The sequence below is a fragment of the Capricornis sumatraensis genome, chromosome 2 (genome assembly GCF_032405125.1).
Source record: "Capricornis sumatraensis isolate serow.1 chromosome 2, serow.2, whole genome shotgun sequence".
NCBI lineage: Eukaryota > Metazoa > Chordata > Mammalia > Artiodactyla > Bovidae > Capricornis > Capricornis sumatraensis.
In genome coordinates this window covers 23,341,113-23,361,698 of record NC_091070.1, presented here as the reverse complement: position 1 = coordinate 23,361,698, position 20,586 = coordinate 23,341,113, and the positions used below count along the sequence as shown (strand labels likewise).

Genomic DNA, 20,586 nt, shown 5'->3' with positions numbered 1-20,586 from the left:
AGCAGCAGCAGCAGCAGTTGCTTCACTTGTGTCTGACTCCTTGTGACTCCACGGACTGTACCATGACAGACTCCTCTGTCCCTGGAATTCTCCAGGGGATGCCATGCCCTCTTCCAGTGGATCTTTCCAACTCAGGGAGCGAACCTGGGTCTCCCGCATTGCAGGCAGATTCTTTACCATAGGAGCCACCTAGGAAATTTGAGATAAATCTTAACCCAAGAGGCCTGAATTATAACAGGAATCATTTTGAGAAGTTCAAGAGTTGAAGGTCATTTCATCTTTCCCACCCACCTTCTCTCTCCACACAGAACCCAAGGCAAGAAGGGAAGGATAAGAGGAAGACAGCACAAATGAGCCATGAAGCCAAGAACTTGTAGGACAGACATTTTATTGTGACTTGCTTACAGTCAAACATTCAACCCGTCGACTTGCCCATTAGTTAATTGTTTTGTGGGAGATCACAGCCTGATGCCCAAAGGCCCTTAGCCTCATCTTATGTCAGTCTAGTCAATGGCTGCCTGTTTTACAGTTCAATTAGTTAGAGGAAAATGTCAGGAAAATCTGGTCTTAACCTCTCAAATGAATGGCTGTGAGATTTGCAATCCATTTAATATAAAGTGCTCAAGTTCAGTGCAAAAAGGGCAGACTCAGAAGGGCAAGCAGATGCCAGGGAGGAATGTTTCCTGGGAGACAGATGCATTCTACGACTCAAAGAAGTCACTTGTCCAACTTCCCCATTAAGGGGTCTAGTATTTCCTTTGCCATCTCTTCCCTCCGTCAGAGGACCAGAACTTCTACAGATGCTCTTAGAGTTGTTTAGTTCACTATTTAAAAAACCTGGTTCAGAGGGAGATCCACAGGGTTTCTAAGCACCAGTGATACTGACTTGGGCTTCTAGCTCCCGTTTCTCTCAGCAGCCCCTGTGAGGTTGACAGGCTGAGCTCTGGCTGGTGGGAGGCTTGCAGCTGTGGAGCTCTCTTCACACCCCTCATTTGCAAATTCACATCATGGACTAGGGCAGACCTTTTCCAAAAGCTTGTCACATCTCCAGTGGGAAGACAGGCCCACACTAATTAAATAAAGGAGCACTTCATTTGGTTGCTCACCAACTGGACATGACCTATTTCATCATCCCTTGTTTAGCTCTTGTTGTCAGGCCCAACTTTAAAGTGACCCTTTGACTCCCACTGTTAAGACAAAGAAGTGCACTGCCTTCTCAATGACCCTGGATCTCTGCATGTCCATCCTTCTGTCCTGAAGAGAGTGAAGAGAAGCAGGTGGGAAGAGGAAGCGATTTTCTAACCAATTTAAGGGGCATAAATAGGACTGTAACTCAAACAGGCAAAGTCTAGCCATTCGGTCCCAGGACCTTGGCTACTGTTTCTCTCCCAGACTCTCCAAAAGGAAACCACGTTCTCTTACTTGGCAGCAGGAATATTGACAAAAGCCAGTTCTGTGCTTGTAGACAACTCTCCTGCAATGCTGTCTGGAGATGTTCCCCTTTCTCTCCCTGTGGATGAACACGATGGCGCCCCTCCTGCCCATGTCTGGGGCTCCAGACCCCATCAGGTGTCCAGGCAGCCACAGCTTTCAGAAGCCAGCACCTGAGGACTCTTCTGTTCAGACTACTTTCCAAAGACTCACAGTAACTCTTGTGCTTGTGAGAGGAGAGATGCTTAAAATGGTTTCACACCACAGGAAGCACCTGCCCCAAAGCCATCTCTGCATCTGGGGACAGGAAGGAGGGGAAAAGAGGCAAGCCTTCTGATGCAGCTCCATCATTCTCAGTCAAAAACCCTTCTAGTCACAAGAAGCTACTGGAACATCTCCACACCAAGGGGACTGTGTACAAATAGGATGAGCCCGGGTTAAGAACCAAAAACGCAGGAAGGTTTTCAGACAGGCAGAAGTCAAAAGTAAAGTGCCTCTTTGCAGTGGGGGAGAGCTTCGTTTGTTCAGAAATGCTTAGGCGTAAACATGAGCGCAAAGAGCGTGCACACACACACACTCACTCTGAGGTAGAAAGAACTGGCCATCTCCAGACAAACACACACACAGACTCCACGATTTTACAGAAACATGGCACTTGTGTGAAAGATCCTATCTTTGCTCAAGACGGCAGGTTGGGTCCAATTCCAGCTCTTTGCGACCTGGGGTGGAGCCAGGGAAGTCCTGCCCCACAGGAGGAAAGAGCTGAAGTGTGCCCATCACTCCTGCCCCACAGCTGTCCGGCCCTGCAGCCCAGGGTCACTTCCTGGAGGCCGAACCATGGGCACCCCGGCTGCGGCTTGTCAGAAGCCACTGGGAGCAGATGTCTTGCACCACTGCGTCCCCGCTGCTCTTGGCGGCCTGCTGCACCTGCTCGACTAGGACCGCGGCCCGAGAGTGTTCTTGCTTCACGGCGATCAGGTAGGCAGAACGCAGCTTGCAGCATGTCAGGTAGGCCTGAACCTGGCAATTGGGTGTGAGAGACAGCCGGGAGGAAACCATCACTGCTAAGTCACCAAGAAGCACACAGGGCCGCATGAAGAGAGACAAGACAGCACTTCTCACCTACCAATAACTGGGTTCTTGCCTTTTATTACGTTATGGTCACTCTTTAAATATTCTGGACACTAAGCTATTATACTGTATTACTGTACAGTGTAAAAGTTATTATAAATAAGCCAAGAATTTTAAGAAGCAGAAGGCAGGCAGGCAGAGCCTGGCTTCTATCTACTCCTTTCAAGGCCCTCCTCTCTCTCCTGGGCTCTCCAGCTTTCTCCCGGACTCACTGCTGACAAACTGGTTTTTGCGGTTATTTGGGTGATTATTTGATTGATGTCTGTCTCCTTGACTAGGAGGGCAGGAAGAGTGTCTGCTTTTTCTAACCATTCCTGGAGCTGAGCACAGGGCCTGGCATGTGGGTGTTCCATGAATGTGCATTAAGTGAATGAATGAGTGAGTCATCACACCTGCCCCCTACAATGGGCCCACAGGGCCCCTTTCTCTATTTTCTTCGATCTGCTGAGTTAAAAATCTTCTACCAGGAAGCTTGGGGAAAGAAACACAGATACACAATTAGAAAAAAGTCTAATTAAGGGGTGGCCCCAGATTGACCTTACCTGCTGTTTGCATCAGAGGCAGTCTAGTTTCCTGCATTCTGGACACACTCCATCTCATGAGTTCCTAGCGTGAGGGAGATGAGAACCCCTTCCTTCCCTGCCCTGACCCCACCAGCACCTCCTGCTAGCCAGGGCTCCAGGCTAGCAAATGGCAAGTTCCTGGTGAGCTGCCTCAGACCTCCAGGCCAGCAGCTGCCTTTTGCCATGACAGTCCTCCTGGTGGTTGGAGAGGACTCTCTTCATGTTTCAAAGCTCTACTGTCTTTTCTTACTTCAGTCACTAAAGTCTTCCTTTTCTAAGCTCAATTACAGATAATCTACAGCTGCAAGATGGTTGGCTGGCTGAGCTCTGGTCTGGTTAATCCACCTGCTGCTCTGGAATGTTCGCTCTCACCTAGGCCTTCAGCTCCACTTGGCACCAGTGTACATTGAACAGAATATCACCAAGTCGACGGGCAAAACTCCCTACCTAGAGAAGGGCATTTTTCCAGAAAGCCTGGAATAAAAACTGAATGAAGCTCTTTTACGGCAAGATCTTGTGGCCTCAGATCACTTAAAGTGTGTTAGGACAGCGACTGACAGAAGAAAAAACCTGAAGAAGTAACAATGACGCTAGAGATTTCAGGGTCCGCCTTTTCCAGGGACAAAGGCTCTGTCCTACTGGGCAGGAGGCTCCCTGAAGGCTTAGAAAAGAGTCACACAGAGTCTGAGAATCAAGAAGCCTGAGTATCAGGCCTGGCTGCCAGGTTCTCAATCTGATGCTAGAAAAGGAATTTTTCACATTTCGGGATGTCAGAATTCCATCCTTTTCATAGGATTGCATCAGGATCTTGCAGAATTAGATGAAGAAATGTTAAGAACAGATCTTCCCTAAACCCTCGAATGAAACGTGCCCTGGAAATTCAGTTCAGGAAATAGCAATACCACCATGGGGAGCAGCAACGTGGTAGTGTAAGAAGTTGTTTGCTAACACGAGTTTTCTTCACGAGGTACTCAGCTGCCGGAGGATTCCGCTGCCAGTGGCCAGGGCGGGCTGGCTGGGTTTTCTCACGCCTCTCCTGGCCTGCAGGCCTTCCCCTGAACAGCAGGTGGGTTGAGCCTGTGGTGAGCCACAGACTGAAGCAGCTGGGAATAGTTTTATTCTGCCTGGCACGCTCACCGAGGTGCACCCATTTCCTACGCAACAGGAAGCAGGCGCGGGCCTCAGGGGAAAGGCCTGTTCTGGAGACCGAGGCACTAATAGGCATTGTTGGTCAAAGGGCTGGCTGGGTTTTCTCCCTACCATAGAGGGTACCCTCGCTCCTTTAGGATAGAGAGATGCCTGTTCACTCTGAGAACCTTATTCAGTGAGACAAAGTGCAAGTGAGGATTTCCTAGGGATGGGAGAGAAAACCTCCATGGAAAATGGGGAGAGTGGAAAGGCCTGTGTGTCTTGGGGGTACAGAAGAGAGAGGGCCAAGGAGCATGTGGTCAGGGTTCTTTCTCATGTTCTCTACATGTTCCCTCCCTTCTGCACCCTTATCTGGGTCCCGGCCCCACCTCGGATAATAAAGAGGGCGAGAGAGGGGTTGAATGGAACTGTCGTAGCAAGTGAGGGGTGAAGGTGACAAGGCAAGTCCAAAGGGCTGTTCCCAAGCATTTGGGCGAGGAGACAACTCTGCTCACCTTGCTGTCGTCACTCTGCATCGCCTGGATCAGGCCCTCCAGCTCCTGTGCAGGACAGACACACAGCAGCTGTGAGACGGAGCATGGAGCCGGGGCTCAACTCCCTCTCAGCCCAGCCCGTCTGACTCAGGGTCTGCCTGCCTGACCCTTCCTTATAAACTCAACTCCTGGGAAATCCTGGTGGTCCAGTGGTTAGGACTCGGTGCTTTCACTGCCGAGGGCCTGCGTTCAGTCCCTGGTTGGGGAAATGAGATTCTGATAGCCTCATGGTGTGGCCAAAATAAAAAAAAAAACACCTCAACTTCTGCTATCAGAGCAACAGAGGAAATCTAATGATAACACTAAGCTTGGGAATCTGAGAATCAGCAAGAGACCAAAAGCTTTTCTTTGGCTTTCATGAATGATGTGTCTTTGTTCATCCCACAAAGCCATTAGGGGACAGTTTTGCAGATGACATGCCACCTGCAGGCCCACACTGACCTCGTCTACAATCCCTGGGAGAAACTCAACTCCATCTGTCCGCAGACACTTCCAGGTATCAATAAGATCAGACAACGGGATGCTTAGGGGCGGCTTCTGGATACGTACCGTGAATTTTCTTTCCAGGAAGGGTTGATTAGCGTAAGGTCATTATTATAGAGGGGTCAGAAAGACAGAGGGGTCTTGTAGAGTTTTGGGTACATGATGGGGAAGAGAAAAATAAAGACGGGGATGTGAAGACACTGAAACACATGAAGGAGCCGAGGTCTGGGGTGGGCATACCTGGGGAGGGATCCTCCTGAACGCTTCCACGCAGTTGAGGAGGACGGTGTCCCTGTCGCTTTGGGCCGCCATGCCCGACTCGCTGACACACTTGAGCAGCTGCCGGATTTCACCGAACTTCTCCCTCTCCACCAGCTGCCGGGCGGCCTTGCAGTAGGTAGCGGCGGCATCCAGCTGGAAGTCCTAGAACAGAACACAGGATGACAAGGGTAGGGAGGCAGGGACGCCACAGCTGGGGGAAGGAAGGCGACATTCACAGAGCTCCGAACGGGCTTGGAGCAGACACGCCAAACTGACTGCAGTCCCAGTAGGAAACATACATAAGCAGACAACCAGCAGAAAGTTCCTCTTTTGGAGTCTGGCAGACATTTGGGAAGCAAGCATGAAAAGAGGCACTTTGAGATCTATGCTAGTACATCTCACTTGCTGCCGCTTCACTGCCTGAAGATATTCTAATCAAATGCCCGAGACCAGTTCATTCTCCCTCTAACGAGTCAACCTTCTCTTGGAAAATGGATGTTGGGGGCTGATACTGGCTGCCCGGGACACCAGGTGCTCTGTGAAGAGAGGCTGTGGTGTTAGGAGACAGACCAGTTCACCAAAGGGCTGCTGCTGCTGCTGCTGTCGCTTCAGTCGTGTCCGACTCTGTGCGACCCCACAGACGGCAGCCCACCAGGCTCCCCCGTCCCTGGGATTCTCCAGGCAAGAACATTGGAGTGGGTTGCCATTTCCTTCTCCAATGCATGAAAGTGAAAAGTGAAAGTGAAGTTGCTTAGTCGTATCCGACTCTTAGCGACCCCATGAACTGCAGCCCACCAGGCTCCTCCGTCCATGGGATTTTCCAGGCAAGTGTACTGGAGTGGGGTGCCATTGCCTTCTCCGCACCAAAGGGCTGATGATCTAGAAACTACTGGATAAATACTTTGTTGCCTTGGGGTCTGATAGGAGCTGTCACTCTGCCTGCGCACGGGGGTATCTGTGTATGGAGAGCTTTGTCCAACACAGAAAATGGGTGGGAAGAAAAGAGATCTGTCAGGTTGGATTGCTTGCTGTCTTTGATCCTTGAGATGTGCAGTGTTAATTAAGACCCTTCCTGCCTGGAGAGTGAGGGGCCTCTGGATCACTGTGTAGTAGGGGTGGTCTGGCTTCTCATGGTCTTAGCGCCCTGCTCCATCCTCTGCTCCAGTGCCACAGCTGTACCTGGGTCCTTTTATCACAAGCAACAAAAAATGTACGCCTCTAGCTGGCTCGTGGGCAGATGAAGGATGGAGGGGCGGCTCTTCTTGCCAGGGGCCCCCTCCCGCTGAATAGGACCATTCTCCCCCGCATCACCTTCTCTAGCCATGCTTCCCTGCAACGAGGACAGCTGTAGTGAACTGTCCTAGACCTGGTTTCAGGTATTTATTTGACAGTTTTGATGAACTTGTCACCAGCTGCTTGGCTTTTGTCAAAGTGGCCTTCGGTCTCGAACTTGACCCAGTTTTGTAACAGCCACCTCGTTGCTTTCATCCTTGATGTAGTACAAATCTACTTTCCTGGGGATGAAAATTTTCAGAGGAATAATCTCTCACAGAACTGTGCCCATGTGCTGATCCTCGCTCGTATAATCCTGAGTAATCCGGTCATACCTGCAGAACACGGAATGCGATTCCAAAACCATCTTCTACATTTTTCCCTCCTAGCATGACCTGAAAAGGAGAGGGGAACACGCTTACAGAAACAGTAATGACTGGAGCAGCCCCTCAGTCAAGAACAAGGCACTCGTACATTCGTTTATTCACCAAATATCTGTGAAGACTCTACTGAGCATAGGCATGAGGGATACGAGAGTCATCAAAATGGACTCAAGCCACAGCCTTCTGGGGCTCACACTCCATCGGGGAGGCAACCATCAAACAAACGACTGAAAGAATCAGACGATTCCAAGTGTGATGAGCATTCTGAAAGAGAACGGCCTGCCGGGGGTCTGAGATGTCAGGCATACCTTGCAGGCAACATCCATTTTCATGTGGTTATTTCCAAACAGGGTTGGCAGAGGCGAGGTGGTGACTTGGGAGGTCCCGGCGCTTTCGCAGCGATGCAAGAACCTGGTCACTTCCATCTGCAGCTGAAGGGTGTTCATATGTCTGCGGGGACAGGTGACACACAGTCTAGCCTCGGGAGGGAGCTCGGGGGCAACCAGGACCAGGGGGACTGAGAAGTCATAACAGGATGGCAATGAAAAGGGCAAGAGAAAGGGTGTGGAGGGAAGAGATCCAAAAAGCCCTCTGAGAAGTTACGATAGGCAAAAATGGGTGACGAGTGTTTACAGAGCACGGTATGCTGCTAACCACAGCAGAGGTTGAGACAGACGTGAACCCAGGCTAGAGGAGAGGTGGGTAGGGAATAAATGCATCAGGGCATCTAGCGACTGGGATTGTGAAGGAAACATCAGTGGCAGTGAGCAGTCACTTCAGATGCTGTGTTCTCAGCATAAAGGCTGAGAGAAGGGAAGGACTCGGGGTGCCGAGGAGCCAGTGTGCCCGACGTACCACAAGGAAACAGAGTACTGCGACGTAAGATTGAGATGAAGGATCACCCAGGACTTCTTTTGCCTCCTGCATGGGGTAGGGGTTTAGCCTGATTGTCACAGGTGAGCCTAATCCCTGCCCCTCCCCCGCTCTCCTTTCCTCTAAGCTCCTCTGGAGACTTTTGAGACTTAACACCAGACACTATCATCCGTGAATGACTCCTATCAGGTGTATATGTTTGTTTCCCACGATTTCAGAGCTGGGCGAGGGTGGCTTCATCACCAACAGTCCTCCCGGTTCCAGCCCTTCTGCACCACCCCGACTGTTCCCTGAACCCCGAGCTACCTTGACACATCAGACGCCGTCATCTTCTTTCGGAAGAAGGTGGTTTTCTTCCTTCCACTACGCCGGGAGGTTTCTTGGAGGTAGATCTTCAGGTGGTCCTTGGCTTTCAGCAGCCAGGAGAGCTTCTCTCCCAGCTCCGTGTACGTCTTTGCTTTGTGAGTGAAGAACCGGATACAGGTCATGGCGGCCCGCACGTGGTCCTGGAAGAGGAAAATGAATGTTCGGGTCAAAAGAGATTTGGAGGGTGGGGATGCGGGGAGAATTCTGCTCTGAATTCCACCCAGGATGTCTGGTTGCCAGCACCCCTTCCCTCAGAGGCCCAAGAGATCCACAAGTTAACCGACTGGCTGGGTTCTTGGCAGTTGTTTCTGCAGCCTTGTGGGCTGTGCGTGTGCTCAGTCGTGTCTGACTCTTTGCGACACCATGGACTGTAGCCCGCCAGGCTCCTCCATCCATGGGATTCTCCAGGCAAGAACACTGGAGTGGGTTGCCATTTCCTCCTCCAGGGGATCTTCCTGACCCAGGGATCGAACCTGCGTCTCCGGTGTCTCCTGCGTTGCAGGAGGATTCTTTATCTGCTGAGCCATGGGGGAAGCAGCTGGCCAGATTCCTGGGTGGGACATTATTCCACCACAAAAGAGATCTTTAAAAAGGAGACTTAGGATACTCCATCTGACTTGCCGTCACGTTCACTCTGGCATTGAATCATTCAGTGTCTCTGTGACTTAGTACTGGCCACCCTCACAGACCGGAAGAAACATGATCCCTCTCCTTTCATGCATCTTCTCTAAAAATACTTCTCCACCCTTCCTTATGAATTCTGCATTCACCCCCCATGTTTATCCAGAAACTACCATATCCCTCTTCTTTTTAATCTTTATATTTCCTGAATTCTGAAGAATGCCATTACTGACGATTAAAGTTTGCCTCTTTGGGATGAGAACGGAAATCCTATTACGTGAGAATGCCTCAGAGCAACATGGATTTGTTGTTGCTGAGTCAAGGAGCAAGGCTAGGGGCCAAGTGACAGTCTTATTCCCTTATCCTGCGCAGACCCACCTCGCGGCAAGGCTGCAGGGACAGAGGTAGCAGGCAGGATGGGGCTGTTGTTACCTTCATGAACTGCTGCAGCTCATACAGGATGTGGTAGTAGTTCTTCTTCTGTAAATGCTGGCAGGCGGCAATCAAGTACTTTCCCCAGCTTTCCAAGGATGAGTCAATAGATTCTAGGAGGTTTTCTAAATCGTGTAGTTTCCCACTTTTATAGCTTGGTTGGAAAATGCCTTCTATGAAGACTTCTGGGGGACTCTCCTGGAGTAGGGCAAAGCAACAAGTTAGAAGTCTTGAGTCTTGTTCTGGCACTGCTTAGGGTCCATTCTGAGTTTCTTTCCACTTACATCCCTCAGCATTCTCCTATAGCGATGCTACTTAACCTTTTTTGTGCATCACAGATAGATCCCTTTGAGAATCCCACTCAGTGACTTCTCTCCTTCTCTGTACGGAAGAGCTCCTTGATGGAGTTATCTACACCCCGTCTCTAATTCCTCTCCTATGACTGTCTCTTGAACTCACTCTCATCCAGCTTTTATACCTACAACTCCACTGCAACTGCCCCTTAGGTCACCGAAGACCTCTACTTTGTTAAATGTAAAACTCTTAGTCTTTATTTTCTATCTATCCTGTCAATAGCTGCTGATAGCTGGTGGCTTGCTCCTTGAAAAACTGTCTTTATTTGGCTCCCAGGATACCATCCCTGCCAGGTTTTCATTCTATTTCTCTGGCTAGTCCTTCTCTATCTCTTTTGTTGATTCCTCCTAAGCTCCCCAGGGCTTAGGAGGATCCTCTTCTCTTTTTTTACTCACTCTTTTGATTTTATAAGTCTCAGAACTCTAAATCTAGCTATTTGCTGATTATGTCTAAATCTCTATTTCTAGCCTGTTTATTCTTCCTGAACTCCAGAACTGTGTATCTCAATTATATTCAACTGCCGACCCAAAAAGTCCTCTTGGGTATCTAGAGAACAATACATACTGGTATAAAACTGTACTCCTGATTGTTTCTCCTCAATCTGCTCTTTCTGCAGTCTTCCCTTTCTCAGATGGCAATTTTATGCTTCAATTTGTTCAGGCCAAAAGCCTTCACCATCTTTTTCTTACCTTGCAACATAGAAGTCATTACCAAATTCTATTGGCGCCACCTCAACTATACACAGAATCTATATGTAATTGACCACTTCTCACCACCTCCATGTACCACCCTGGTCCGTGTCATGGGTACCACTTGCCTGAATGACCCCAATGGCCTTCTCCCTGGTCTACCTCTTTTACCTCCTGCCTCTTTTTTGACTAACATCAATCAACCCAAGTGATTTGGTTAAAACATAAGTTAGATCATATTATTTCTCTGCTCAAAATCTTCCAAAGGTTTTCCTTCTCATGCAGCACAAAGCTCAAGTCCTCATAATGTCTGCAAGGCCCTATATGATCTGGGCCCTATTAGGTTTCTGACCTTACTTGCTACCACCTTTTCCCCAGCTCACTCTGTGTAAGCCACCCTGGCCTTTGCCCCTGTGACTCCCTCCACCTGGACCGTGCTTCCTCCACAATCTGCAGGTTCATTCCCCACCTACTTTAAGCCTTCACTCAGATGCCACCTGTCCAGACACCCTATCTACAATCGTACAATTCACCTCTTCCCTCTCCCCTACCTTATTCTTATTACTTGTCACCTACACTATATATTTTATTTATCTTGTTTAGTGCCTCTCTCCCTAGTATAATGTAAGTTTTATAAAAGTAGATTGTTTTGGTTTGCCTTTTTTTTTTCTTCATTGTTGTACTTCTGGTGCCGAGAATAGTCCTCGGCTATTTAATAACTATTTTTTGGGTGAATGAATAAATGAAAAATATCATGGATCTCATCAGGAAAGTGTACACACTCACTCAATTCTGAAGTTCATCTGTGGTTCAGAGACCCTGAATCATACCCCCCATTGGATAGTCATAGAAAAGAAAATCATGTGGCCATTTCGACTTTAGATTATGAGTAAGTGATGAGAAGTGAAGGATAGCTATAAACTCAGGGCAGTACAACCATGCTGGCCTTGAAGCACTGGGCACAAGCTGTTTAGAAGTGGAGAGGATCAGGGCTTTAGAACATCCACAGTGGGTGAGTGGCTTCTTTCCCAATTTTGGCTCTTCCTGAACACTCAGACCTAACCTAAAAGTTGTAGGACACAATTTAAGAAGTAGGGAGATCAGCTGCACTGGAAAGGTAGAATATCTCAGAAAAGCAACCCCTTAAGAACTTTCATTTCATCCACTCATTCACTGGCATTAGGACAGGTGCCTGAAGATGGCAGGTAAGGGAAGTAACGGCCTTCTCGGTCCAGACGGGAAGACACAATTGTAAAGAAACAGCTGGGGCAGGGCATCCTAGGGAGAGGAGACAGCAATGCAGACTCTTAGAGCTAAGAAAGGGCGTGGTACAATTAGGAGAATTTAAGCCATCTGGCAAGTCTGGAATACAGACCATAGATAGGATTTGTGGTGAAAATAAACTAGAGAAATAAGGGGACCTGATCCTATTGTGTTCTGTATTCATGATAAAGAATGTGGACGTCATCTTACAGCCTTGGGGATCCACCAAAGGCCTTTCAGAGAGAGGAATCACATGAATTACGAATACCATAAATAACATGTACTATGTTTTCGAAAGCTCTCTCAGGGATGAAAGACAGGGAATGGGCATCTTTCATGCTCCAGGCATTCAGCTGTAGTTCTCACAATGTGTTTTTTTTTCCTGTTGTTCTCCACCTGCTTGAGAAGGTAAGATAGTCCACCTCAAGGGTAGCTGTGATTACAGGAGACAGACAGAAGCAGCAGGGGCAAAGCTGTCGTCAGCTTTTACCAAGATAAGTAAGTAAGCAGCTTAACTCTCTGGACTGGCCATCAGAAGAAACAGAACTGGGTGAGGTAAAGCAGCTTTATCTCAAAACTCATTTGGAAACTGAGCAAACAGAAGCAATTAGCAGTTGAAGACCAAATAATATGACTTTTGCAATATTCTTGACACCCAGTTAAGACACAGTAGCTAAGGCAGCAGTGAAAACATTTCCCTTTTGTGTCCTCTGTGTGTGTGTGCTCATTTGCGTCCGACTCTTTGCGGCCCCATGGACTGTAAACTGCCAGGCGCCTCTGTCCATGGGATATTTCAGGCAAGAAAACTGGAGAGGGTTGCTATTTCCTTCTCCAGGGGATCTTTCTGACCCAGAGATCAAACCTGCATCTCCAACATCCTGTAAGGGTGGGGTTACCAGGACTCTGTACTGCTGACTCACTTGGAGATATCTGAGAAAGTATGTCCATTTGTAAACTTTCATTGGCTACCATTTTGGATGAGGGCAGCAGATTAAAATAAAAGTAAAACTCAGGTTTCTTTAATTTTATATGAAATTTGGTATGAATCAGTTTTTCCTCAGAAAAACTTCAAGGGACATTCAGATAAAAAAAAGAGAAGGCCAAAGAGTCATGGTGAAATGGAGTTTTGACTTGGCTTAACAATGGCTCCAAGGAAATAACACACTTCACCTTTGCCTCCTGTGAGAGGAGAGCAGAGGATGTCAGAGGAAGAAAGGAGAGCATACTCTCCTCCCGTGAGATGCCTGGGGCCCAAATTTAGGATCTGTGCCAAGGGCGCTTCCTGGCCTTTGTGGTGACAACTCTGAGTGGATGTGCAGTTGGGTCAGCAGCAGGACATATAGTCCAGGGCAGGTGGGAAGTGTGTGGAAACAGAGAGAAGTTAACCAATTTGCCCAAGGTCACACCACTCATACTAAGCATCTCATTCCAGAGCCCACATTCTCAGCTATTATTTAGTTCTGCTGTATGTTCTGGGAGAAGGGATGAAATCTGTCATTGCCAGTGAGAAGGGCGATCTGGGATCCAGGTTAAGACTTTCGCATGCTCATCCAAACATGATTTGTGTGGAGAGAATTTGCCATTTGTGTGTTTTTTTTTTTTGGTTGCGCCACACAACTCACTTCCCTGGTGGCTCAGAGGGTAAAGCGTCTGCCTGCAACGCAGGAGACCTGGGTTTGATCCCTGGGTCAGGAAGAGCCTCTGGAGAAGGAAATGGCAACCCACTCCAGTACTCCTGCCCGGAAAATCCCATGGACAGAGGAGCCTGGTAGACTACAGTCCATGGGATTGCAAAGAGTCGGACATGATTAAGAGACTTCACTTTCACTTTCACGACTCACAGGATCCTAGTTCCCTGACCAGGGATTGAACCTGGGTCGTCGGCAGTGAAAGTGCAGAGTTCCAACCACTGGACCACCAGGGAAATCCCTAGAATGTGGCATTTGGACTTGACTCTGCCTGAGATGATCCTACAGCTGAACCCTGGGGTAGTGTTAAGAGGGGGTTATTGCCCCCTGAAAGCTGGGTAGGCCAAGCCAGGTGGGCAAGGCAGGCACTGCCATGCGAGGGTGTCTGAGGGTCCCACCGTGTGGAGCAGGTGCAGCAGGGCTTCCCGCAGGCAGCTGTGCCTCATGTAGAAGCTGATGATGGCCAGGTGGGTGCTATAGCTATGCAGGTAGAAGAGGCATTCTTGGTAGTAGGTGTTGTTCAGAATCTTCCCTTCAGGAATCACTTCCAGAGAGAGGCTCTGGGTCCGGAGGGTTGCTTCCAGCTCTTTCAAGGTGGCCAAGAAATCATCATCTTGCTGCCAAGAGAGGACAGAGTGAGAGGGAACAAGGGACCCAGAGAGTTTTCAGCAGCCTCTGGAAAACACTGCTTTCAAAAAACACTTAACAATATGGGAAAATGCTCTCTCATATAGTTTTAAGGGTAGAAAACAGGTAGGATATAAAATTCTACACATTATAAACCATATGCCATGCTGTGCTAAGTCACTTTGGTCGTGTCTGACTCTTTGCGACCCTATGGATTGTAGCCCGCCAGACTCCTCTGTCCATGGGGGATTCTGTAGGCAAGAATACTGGAGTGGCTTGCCGTGCCCTCCTCCAGGAGATCTTCCAAAAGATCTACCCTCCAGGGATTGAACCTGCATCTCCTGCATTGGCAGGCAGGTTCTTTACCACTAGCGCCACCTGTGGAACCCTATATGCTGTACAGCAGCAATTTAATTCAAAAACATAACAAAGAAAAGTCACCAAAATCTAAATATGGCTTAAGTCTGGATATGGGATTATATGGGATTTTCATGTCTTTAAAATAATTCTTTTTTGTTGTTGGAAATTTGACTCTTTATGACTTATCTAATCACATAGATGGTGAGGGACAGGGAAGCCTGGCGTGCAGCAGGTCCATGGGTCACGAACAGGAGGACATGACTAGGCGACTTTCTTGGAAAAGCAACCACATACACTGGAAAGAAGGAAATCCAAACCGGACAGCTCTGGGTCAGGGCTGCATTGTCATTGGGACAGAAGTGGATCTTCTTCCCAGGCCGTTACTGCTCTGGGGCCTTGCTGTCCCCGAGCCCAGCTTCTACCTGCTGCGCTCTTACCACAGATAGGAGTGGCCTCGCTGTGGACTCCAGGTACTCGACCACCTCCTGTACCAGTCTTGAGCCATGACTCAGCTGATTGAGGTCGAAAGGGGGCTTCAGGCAGCGGCTGAACTTCTCCCGTGCGGCAGTGAGGTTCCCAGCTTTGAGGCAGGCCATGCCCCAAGCATGCCATGCCCCGGTGGTATCAAGACCAGTCTTTGTGGAGACCTGGAGGTAAAACCACTCCTTTTAGGGAAAAGGACTTGCAGCCAGGCCTGAGGGTCCCAAAGACCGATTCTATCCCCTTGTTGTCAATCATCTCCCCCATCCCACCCCACCCCACCCCACCTGCTATGACTCCCACACTGGCAAACTGGTCATGCCCTAGACACTCTCCATGGCCAAGGAAAAGTGGAGGAAATAACTCATTGGGCAGACATCAGCTCTGTGCCTCACCTCAACACCCAGTTGGTAGTACTCCGCTTCCAAGAGCTGGTTCCTGAGCCTGGTTACCGCAGCCGGTTGCAAGATCTGATCCAGAGATGGCACGTGGCGATAGGCGGCAGCGACTAAAATATTCAGCACATCGACCTTGCTGATGTAGCTACCAGGAGGAAAAGGGCATGGCAGTGAGGCTCCCCAGGGTCCTCCCAGGAACAGGTGCTGCTTAAAGGTTTCCTATTTCATTTTTAATGTGAAATGGGATCATGAGAATTGGGAGGTACATGGACGAATAGGCTCTGGATTCAGACTTTCTGATACTTAGCTCTATCACTTGGTGGCTCTATGATCTTAGGCAAGTTAGCTAACCTTTCTCTGCCTCAATCTACTCATCTGTGAAATGGATATGACAGGGAGTTTTAAGGATAAAATGAAATAACTGAAGGAAAAGACTTAGGATGGTATCTGGAGCTTTGCAGTAGATTGTGGTAGATGTAGTGTTAATTGATCAGCTGTTTGTGACCCTATGGACTGTAGCCTGCCAGGTTTCTCTGTCCATGGAATTCTCCAGGCAAGAATACTGGAGTGGGTTGTCATTTCCTTCTCCAAGGGATCTTCCCAACCCAGGGATTGAACCCAGGTCTCCTGCACTGCAGGCAGATTCTTCACCATCTGAGCCACCAGGGAAGCCCCCCAGGGAAGCTTTCAGAAACTCATTAAATGTCAGCTATCAATACGTGGAGTAGGGACATTCTGGGACACTCAGGTCTATTTGCGGCAAGGCCTTTACACTGAATGTTAGGCGCTCACAGGCTACCCACTGCTTTTTGGTTCTCTGGAAGCGTATTTGGGAGAGCGCATACAGACTGTATCAGGGGTCTGCACCTCCAGTCAGTATGGAGGTCACAGCACTACCATCCTCTGGAGTGCTGCTGGGCAGGGGCCTCCTGGCCTTTCACTTGGATTCTAGTGCCCCGGGCTTGACATCCTCTATCTGGGTCAAGGATGGATACTGTTACTAGGACTGCTGCCTCTGATCGTCTTGATATCTGGGGATTGCAAAAACCTTTTAAACACAGACTCCAGAAAGCTGTCTGGGATCATTCTGTGTGGTCCCACCTGAGACAGGCCTACACTTAAGGTTCTTGACTCTTGTATCAGATTCTATCAAAACCCCTCCACGGATCCCCTCCTTGTCCACTTATTTCCCTGGAAAGGGATTTAGCCCACGAGTGAGTCTCAACTAGTGGGGGTAGGGCAGGGGACAGTACAGTGTGTAAAAGCAAGTTTGGTATCATCAGGTACTAGATACGTGTAATAGGTGGTTTAAGCTTCTGATTTCAAACATTATTTGTCTACAGACTCTTGAGGGTCCCTTGGACTGCAAGGAAATCAAACCAGTCAATCTGAAAGGAAATCAATAGTCATTGGAAAGGCTGATACTGAAGCTGAAGCTCCAATACTTTGGCCACCTGATGCGAAGAGCCGACTCATTGGAAAAGATGCTGGTACTGGGAAAGACTGAAGGCAGGAGGAGAGGGGGTAACAGAAGATGAGATGGTTTGATGGCATCATCAACTCAATGGACCGGAGTCTGAGCAAACTCCGGGAGATAGTGAAGGACAGGGAAGTCTGGCGTGCTGCAGTCCATGGGGTTGCAAAAAGTTGGACATAGCTTAGCAACTGAACGACAACAATTTGTGTACCGGAAGATGGTATTTAAAACCGTGGAAAGATACTCTGCAAATCAGGAGTTTTCAATACCTGAGAGATGAATCTACTGTTGTCAGCAACTGGGTACAAGTGCAGCTAATGTGAGGATTCCAGGGTTGGGCAGAAAGAATGTGCAATTTGAAACCACTGCTTTTACGTGTCCAAGAAGCCCATGACACCTGGGGGTGGATGAGAATCCTACTGAAGCAAGGACCTCCTTAATTTCTGCTTACTTAGTCCAAAGTAGATATTGCCTCCATCTGTACTGGATTTTGAAGGAAGTTTAGGACTTATTAAATCTGCTCTGCCTCCCCATAATCTGAGTATCTTTTTTCTCTTAATAAGATTGTATTTCAGACATCTCAAGATTTTTGCCATTAACTCTACCTTTTGCTATATGGAATGGTTTCTGTTCTTTCCTTCTCTTCTCCCCCATTTCTGATGTTTTGGTTCTTTATATGGTTATTTAAAAAACTGTATTTAACATATTATATTCCTCTTTTTTTGTCAACTGATAGAAACCTTTGTCTCTTGATCAAGGAGTAAAATTAACTCCTATATATTTCCTTCCACTTTCTGTCCCATTTCTTTCCGCCTTTCTCAACCTTCTGGTGTTTTTTAATAAGAATAAAACTGACATTTTTGGAGTACACAGGCTCAGTTCGTTGCCCTTTATATGGTTATAGTACTCACACTTTATCCTTATAACAGCCGTATGGAATAAATATCATTATTATCCCCATTTTCCAGAGGAGGAAACTGAGGCCCAGAGTTATCTAAAGTTACAGAGCTCTGGGAAGTGGTGAAGCTGAGCGTCACTGCACTCTCTGTGATCTGGTGAGTGTGCAGGCTGGTACTCTGGGCAAGTGCCTGAAGCACTGACATGTCAAAGGAAATTCTGCTCTCTGCTCTGAAATCTGGGTAGGACTGAGTGCTGGGAACATACTGCATGAGTCACACATTTGGGTGGGTAAGCTGGGAATTGGGAGTTTTCAATATCAGGTTAATGGAGGCAGAGCAGGTTGTGCAGGGGCCTGGGGCAGAATCCTCCCCTTTCCACAGAGACTTCTATTTTATGACTCATGTTTCTCCCTGGGATGCAGGGACAGACCAGTCCACAGTGTGCTTCAAAGATCTGTCATCCACAACTCCCTGAGGCCAGTCTCAATTTGGTCAAGACTAGGTAGAGTTTTGGTTAAGGCTAAGGATACATTTTCCTTTTTTTTTTTTTAATTTTTGGTTGCACTGAGCAGCATGCAGGATCTTAGTTCTCCAACCAGGAATCACACCTGCACCCTCTGTGGTGGAAGATCAGAGTCTTCACCACTGTACAGCCAGGGAAGTCCCAGGACACATTTTCTTTAAAAGCCAGAAAGTTCCACAGGGACTAAAGGTGTTCTCCTAAATTAATTTTAATTACAAATTACCCAGTCTTTGTTTCAGACTGGGTATAGCTAGAGAACCTTCCTTGAGGACCCCTCAGGGAAAGGGAAGAACTGTCACAGGAGGGTGAGGGGGACGGCTTGTGGTCTGGTGACAGCATTTCGCCAGCGTCAGATAGGATGCAAAACAGTTCAACATGTCTTGTCAGAGGATGGGGAGGTGAAAACTCACAGTGGGATCAGAAAAAACAGCTGGATAAACATGTTGTTTAGTCGCTAAGTTGGGTCTGACTCTTTGGCAATCTCATGGACTATAGCCTGCCAGGCCAGAATACTGGAGTGGGTTGCCACTTCCATCTCCAGGGGAGTTTGACCCAGGGATCGAACTCGCATCTCATGATCACCAGGTAAAGGAACAGGGACTCACTTCCGCTTACCTGTCACAAAGCGCCAGGTCCTGGCTCTGGCCTGCCTTGACGAACATCATCTTGGCGCTGAACAGCAGCTGCTTCATGATGTCCGTGAGCAGCCCCGCATCCACCTCGGGGTTGGTGAGCCCCTGTGACAGCCGGCAGCAGTGCTCGATCAGCTGGTGGCCGCAGGCCACGCTGTCCTCGTGCAGATTCAGGATGGCAATGCACAGGGAGGCGCTGGGGGCCTGGCCCGAGTGGAAGAGGAGAGAAGTACTCCGTGAGTTCAGGGACCAGGTCAGTCTTCAAATGTAGCTGGGGAGGCAGGAATTCTACCCATTCCAGGAAGCTTGGAAACCTCAGGTGGAAGAAGCCAAACTCCCACAGAGCAGAAGTGGAACTAAACCCATTTCAGAAGTTCTAAGTCATACTCTGGCTGCTAGGTTTTGTCACCTGACTGGGAAGAAGGCAGCTGTGTCCACGTGCCACCTACTGCCTGGGAATGTCCAGAGGGGCCCTTCTTTTCCAGTTTACTAGGAGTTCAGGTACTCTTTAATGCTGGTTTGGACAACAGTTGACTTGCTTGTTTAGCTACCTGGAGAGGTCTCTGCTTCAAGCCACTGGACACAGTGCTGCTAAAATTAATATTCCTAAAGCACATTCCATGGCCCCTCACGTCTACCAAGTACATATATCTCACTGCAGAGTGTAAGGCCCTACACATAAATAGCCGGCCCTACACATAAATAGCCCATTTCAACTTTACCTCTATTAACACCCCATGTTTCCTCCAAATCAAACCACTTCTAACTCCCCAACTATTTTGGACACCATGTCTTTGGTTGGATGTTCCAGTTTGGAACTCTGTCTTTCCCCTATCCTCACTCCCCTCATGACACCCAAACTTCTGCTTGTCAAACTCCTACCGCACTTCCAAAGCTCATCTTAAATGCCATGAAGGCTTTCCTGATTTCCTCTTGTGTATTTCTCAAGCTGTTCCTCATTTCATGCTTTTAACTGGTTTCCTTGCCTTAGCTCCCATGTGATTACACTGTGAGCAAGTGAAGACCAGCCTGTGTTTGCCCAACTCTGCATTTCCTGCTATGTGACTACACATCATGTGTGTGTGTATTTTCAGCTGATCAGTCGTGTCTGACTCTTGGTGACCCCGTGGATTGTAGCCTGCCAGTCTCCTCTGTCCATGGGGATTCTCCGGGCAAGAATACTGGAGTGGGCTGCTATTTCCTTCTCCAGACTACACATCATAAAGAAACTCAAATGACTATCCATTTTATCGCTATTACCTGCTCATAGTAAAATTCACTCCGCACCAGCTCATTTTCCTCCTCATTCAGATCCAAAATCCATTCTACCTCTGCTGCTTTGGGGACTCTCACCACAGCTGAATAGGGAGGGCTTTCGCTCTTGGAGCTGTCAGGGGCTGAGAAGACAAATACCATCCGTGTGTCATTCATTGGCAGCAGCCCAGTTAGCCCAGCCAGTGGGTGGCGTGAGCTGTTGGCAGATCCCTGCCTGCTATCTTAGGGCTCTTTCTTTCCTTTTGGTCCCTTGTATTTCCTTCAGGAGATCACCTTGGGTACCTCGAACTTTCTTCTCCAGGCACAGACATGGGATGAGTGTTGCAATATCTGCCATACAACCCTGTTGCTTCATGTGAGAAGCCCTGAAAGGTACATGCTTCCCAAATGGAGGGCTGAGCCACTGGCTGCTCTAAACCAACC

At 48.4% G+C, this 20,586-nt stretch overlaps 1 protein-coding gene and 1 non-coding gene across 2 annotated transcripts in view; both read right to left on the bottom strand.

Annotated features, from left to right (window-relative positions):
- Window positions 1–411: 411 nt before the first annotated feature.
- Window positions 412–20,586, bottom strand: part of ZFYVE26 (zinc finger FYVE-type containing 26) — a 66,930-nt gene continuing 46,755 nt past the window's right edge. The window contains exons 30-41 of the mRNA XM_068963913.1: window positions 20,149–20,285; window positions 18,872–19,092; window positions 15,355–15,502; window positions 14,917–15,126; window positions 13,891–14,109; window positions 9,499–9,696; window positions 8,386–8,585; window positions 7,515–7,656; window positions 7,159–7,218; window positions 5,531–5,713; window positions 4,769–4,813; window positions 412–2,451 (exon numbers count right to left, since the gene is read on the bottom strand). Of these exons, the coding sequence (XP_068820014.1) occupies window positions 2,248–2,451; window positions 4,769–4,813; window positions 5,531–5,713; window positions 7,159–7,218; window positions 7,515–7,656; window positions 8,386–8,585; window positions 9,499–9,696; window positions 13,891–14,109; window positions 14,917–15,126; window positions 15,355–15,502; window positions 18,872–19,092; window positions 20,149–20,285 (1,967 nt within the window). The 3' untranslated portion in view covers window positions 412–2,247. The remainder of the gene's footprint in view (window positions 2,452–4,768; window positions 4,814–5,530; window positions 5,714–7,158; window positions 7,219–7,514; window positions 7,657–8,385; window positions 8,586–9,498; window positions 9,697–13,890; window positions 14,110–14,916; window positions 15,127–15,354; window positions 15,503–18,871; window positions 19,093–20,148; window positions 20,286–20,586) is intronic.
- Window positions 13,656–13,728, bottom strand: TRNAE-UUC (transfer RNA glutamic acid (anticodon UUC)). The gene has a single exon. It is a non-coding gene; the product is annotated as a tRNA-Glu (tRNA).